At 38.8% G+C, this 4,234-nt stretch overlaps 1 protein-coding gene across 1 annotated transcript; it reads left to right on the top strand.

The window, feature by feature from the left end:
- Positions 1-519: 519 nt before the first annotated feature.
- On the top strand, positions 520-1,947 carry fj (four-jointed). Its single transcript, XM_968138.5, has one exon. It carries the CDS (start codon positions 598-600, stop codon positions 1,786-1,788), a length of 1,191 nt encoding a protein of 396 aa, XP_973231.1. The 5' UTR covers positions 520-597; the 3' UTR covers positions 1,789-1,947.
- The last annotated feature ends 2,287 nt before the right edge of the window (positions 1,948-4,234 follow it).

Raw genomic sequence — 4,234 nt, 5'->3', positions numbered from 1 at the left:
TGACAATCTTTAAAAAATCTATAAAAAAATTAAAAAATAGACTTTTTTTGGAAAAAAGTTCCTAATGGAGTTATTTATTTTGCATTTGTTAATCGTAATCGAATAAAATATGTAAAAGTTAACCGTAAGAAATGGTTGCACCTTATTAGGCAAACAGATCCATCAGCTAGTAAAAATTCAATTTTACAGTTATTATTAGCATCATCTTAATTAGCTCCAGTCGTACTTAATTATCCATAAACGTCGAAAGTCTTCGAAACCTAATCCAGCTGTCCCATTTTTCGATATTTCCTCAAATTCCATCGCCACAATGAAACCGTCCTGAAACCCGATCCTCCCTCATCAAAAATCGCCCCCCCCCCCTCCCCCAGCCGAAAAATCCCGTAAAAATCCCCCGTCCAGGCAACAATACCGAAAACGCCATATACGCACACAAACCCCCTGCACCGCCCCCCGCCCTCTTCCTCCGTCTCTCTCCTCGGAAATATGTCAGTTATTCTTCCCACTCTTGGTTATTGTCGACGTTCCTCGCTCCAGCTCAGTGTATAAAAGAGAACCGAAGAGTTCAGACGCGCCGTGTGAAAAAATGCTCTGACAATGCCGGCGTATAGTGACCTGGAGGGCCGTCCCGGCGCCACCCGCTCCTGCCGCCACCTTTTGGCCGCCATCGCCGTCGTGGCCTTCGCCTGCGGCCTCACGCTCGGCGTCGCGTTCGCGCTCTGGTGCCTCAAGCCGCTCGAGACCGTCTCGGAGGCGGCCATCAGGAGCGTCTTCGTCAACAACAGCAACAACTTCGTCTCGTTCATCGACAACGTGGGCGAGGTGGTCACGGGCGGCGTCTACTGGGGGCGGCGCGTGGAGGCCGCCTTGCCCGCCGGCTACCGCCGCCAGCAGCGCCGCTGGACGCACCACCTCCAGGCCAACGTGGGGGTGAAGCTGGAGCGCGGCTGCGGCAGGATGCAAAACCGGCTGTTGGTCCTGGGGGACGGCACCAAGGGCTGTGTGCGCTACCGCCAGAACACCGACCAGATCCAGGGCGAGCTCTTCAGCTACTACCTGGGGCAGGTGCTCCAGCTGCCGAACCTGGCCCCCAGCTGCGTCAGCGTCGTGGACCTGGAGCAGCCGCTCTGGAAGGGGGTGGCGGGGGACGTGGCCAAGGCCCAGTGGAGTGCGAATAAGCCGGTGGTGGTGACACAGTACATCGAGAATCTGCTCCCTGCCGCCATCCCCCAGGTGTTCAAGCCCAACGAGCGGCACTTGAACAAGTTTGACGTGCTCAACGTGTCGTCGAATCTCCCGGAGGAGGAGCAGTTGCGCGTTTTCGTGGAGTTGGCCCAGTGGTCGGACCTGATCATCTTCGACTATCTGACGGCGAACCTGGACCGCATCGTCAACAACTTGTACAACTACCAGTGGAATGTGAACATTATGGACGCCCCGGCCCACAATCTGGCCAAGCGGGCCGATACGGACCTGTTGGTGTTTCTGGACAACGAGAGTGGGCTTTTGCACGGTTACAGACTGTTGAAAAAGTACGAGGTTTATCATAATTTGCTGCTGGAGAATTTGTGCGTGTTTCGGAAGAGCACAGCCGATGTGATTAAGAGACTGAGGGAGAAAAGGGACGTGGGGCGGCTGCTGAGAGACTTGTTCGAGCAGAATAGTGACGTTGTCAAGGACTTGCTGCCGATGTTGCCTGACAAAAGTGTCAAAATCCTCAACGAACGAATCGACAAAGTTTACGGACAGATTGTCAAGTGTGAGGCGATGTTCGCTGATGAAACGTAGCGGAATGTTTACTTATTTATTTTTTTATTTATTTGTGCCGAAATGTGATAGATGAATCTAGTAGTCGGTCGTGTACAGTGTGATCAATGTAAATATGTACGTAGTTTCTGTAAATTTCTGTAAATATGCGACGGAACTAATAAAACAACTTTACATTTTTCTCTGGCTTTTATTCGGCAAATATTTCACGAAAATTTGTTTCACTTCGGTTGTTGACCCTGATTATATTTCCGCAATTTTGTATCTTATCTCTACTCCAATCTTTGAAAAAATCTCGTATTAATAAATTATTATTTTTATAGTAGGATTTTTCGGATTTATGTGCATATTAAATTTTTTTGTGAGAATCCTAACGCAAAAAATTGTCATTATTATGTTTCTAATTTCCTAGCTCAGTATTTGTGTCGGTAAGTAATGAATTGATACTAGAATTTATTACAATCTTGACTTGTCTTAAAACAGACTTTTCTTCCAATTTTTCGTGATTATCTTTACGAATCTTAACTAGTTTCGGGTGTTTTCAGTTTAAACTGTGTCAAGAATTCGTTTGTTCACGAAAAATTGGGCAAAAACATATAATTTTTGTTTATCCTTCCAATTTTTTTAATTTTTTGTTTCATTTTGGTTTTGTCTCATTTTTATTTATTAATACGAACAGTGCTTTTACAATTTATTTGTTTCTGTTTCGGTTTCATTGATAATTCAATCATTAGCGTTTTCAGAAACTAGTTGGGATGTCTTCTTTATTTTTATTTTTCTGTTATATTATACATTAGATACATCTTTCCAATTCACTTATTATTATTCCGTTTTCTTTGATAGATTTTATGAATTTAACTTTGTTTCTCAAATTCTTGACTAAAAACTAAAATTTCTTTCAGGAAAAAACATATTAACAAACAATAAAATTTCATATTAAATTTTTTTCCCATCTTGTTCTCATTTCTATTTGTTAGTTGTTGTTGTCATAAAAAAATTAAAAATATCTTCACTATTTTTATTTATTATTATGATTATGCAATTTTTATTTCGTTTTTTTTGTTAATTTATTATAGCTTTATTTATCTTGACCTGCAGATGAAATTTCTTTCAGATAAGGCAGAATAACAAACAAGACGATTTCAAGATTGATAAATAAATACTGAGACATTTCTAACATGTACTGTTTTTCTTATTTTATTGCCTCCAGGGTCTATTATCTTTTAGTAAAAATTGTGAATTTTTACATCCATTTTGGAGCGTTCTTTCTACCTTATTTTTCAAAAAGGATGAATTTATTTTTTTATGAAGGTAGGTACAGTCGAACAAACTGAAAATGACACCTTATTAAACCCTGCTGTAGATGTATTTTTTTAATGAAAAGTCACCAATTTTTTATGTTTAACTTAATTCACCAACGTTTGAAAACTACAATTTTCACATAACATTTTGACAAATCTAACAAAAACTGATTAAAATCTAAGTTGTTTCGATGTCAGATCTAAAAAAAAACATTTGAGTAGTTGCAACATAAGCATAAATAAGTCGGAATTACTATTAAATAACAATTAGTTCTGAATAATTGCATTTTAAAAATTTTAGAAAATAAAAATAGGTAAGTAATAAAAAAAATCAAGTTTAAAATAAAGAAAGCCTATTTCGTGCAAAAATTATGTTACGTAATTTAATTAAAAAAGAATATCAAAAAAATACGTTAATAATAATTTATCTTTTGTCAATTTCATCTTATTAAAGCAAAATTTTCTTTAAGAAATAATTTTTGGTAAATTGAGATAGGTTTATTGAGGCGTCATATTCACTTTGTTTGACTGTACGTTCTTAAATCACTTATTCTCATGTTTTTTTTTAGAAAACAACTTAACTTTGTTTCTCAAACAATAAAATTTCGGACTGAAAAATAATACTAAAACATTTTTTTTTTGCATTTTGTTGATGTTTCATTTCCTATTTGTTATTTCCTACTTTTAGTTTTTTGTTGTTGTTTTGTGTGATAATAATTGACTCAGTTTGCGGTTGTTTTAAATAATTTGTAGCAAGTTGATAGAGGTAGATTTGGGTCCATCGACCCGAAACTTTGGCCAATTTCGTATCATTCCCTCCCGTTGAAATAATCTGGTCCGATCTATCATTAAGCCTCAGCGTTTAATTCTTAGTTTTTGTTTTGGCGTCCGTCGTCGTCGAGATCTCCCTCGTCCAAGTATAAGTAAGAAAAAAAAAGAAAGATCGCGCGTAAAATTTTTGTTTCGATAAATCTGCAAATTGGCGGTCGGGTCCGGCAATTAAACCACGTGACCCTATAATTACCGATAATTTGGTTGTGTGGAAAAGGGCCGAGTTTTCGGTGAGAAAGAAGTCGAGAGGGTCTTTATGCATATGCAAATTCGAGCGCGTTTCGTTTTATTTTCGCCAACAGATTTATGATAACATAACTTGTCAGTTACCTGCT

Source organism: Tribolium castaneum, chromosome 8, assembly GCF_031307605.1.
Source record: "Tribolium castaneum strain GA2 chromosome 8, icTriCast1.1, whole genome shotgun sequence".
NCBI classification, from domain to species: Eukaryota; Metazoa; Arthropoda; class Insecta; order Coleoptera; family Tenebrionidae; genus Tribolium; species Tribolium castaneum.
Note: the sequence above shows the minus strand (reverse complement) of the source record. Positions and strands in the feature narration are given on the sequence as shown.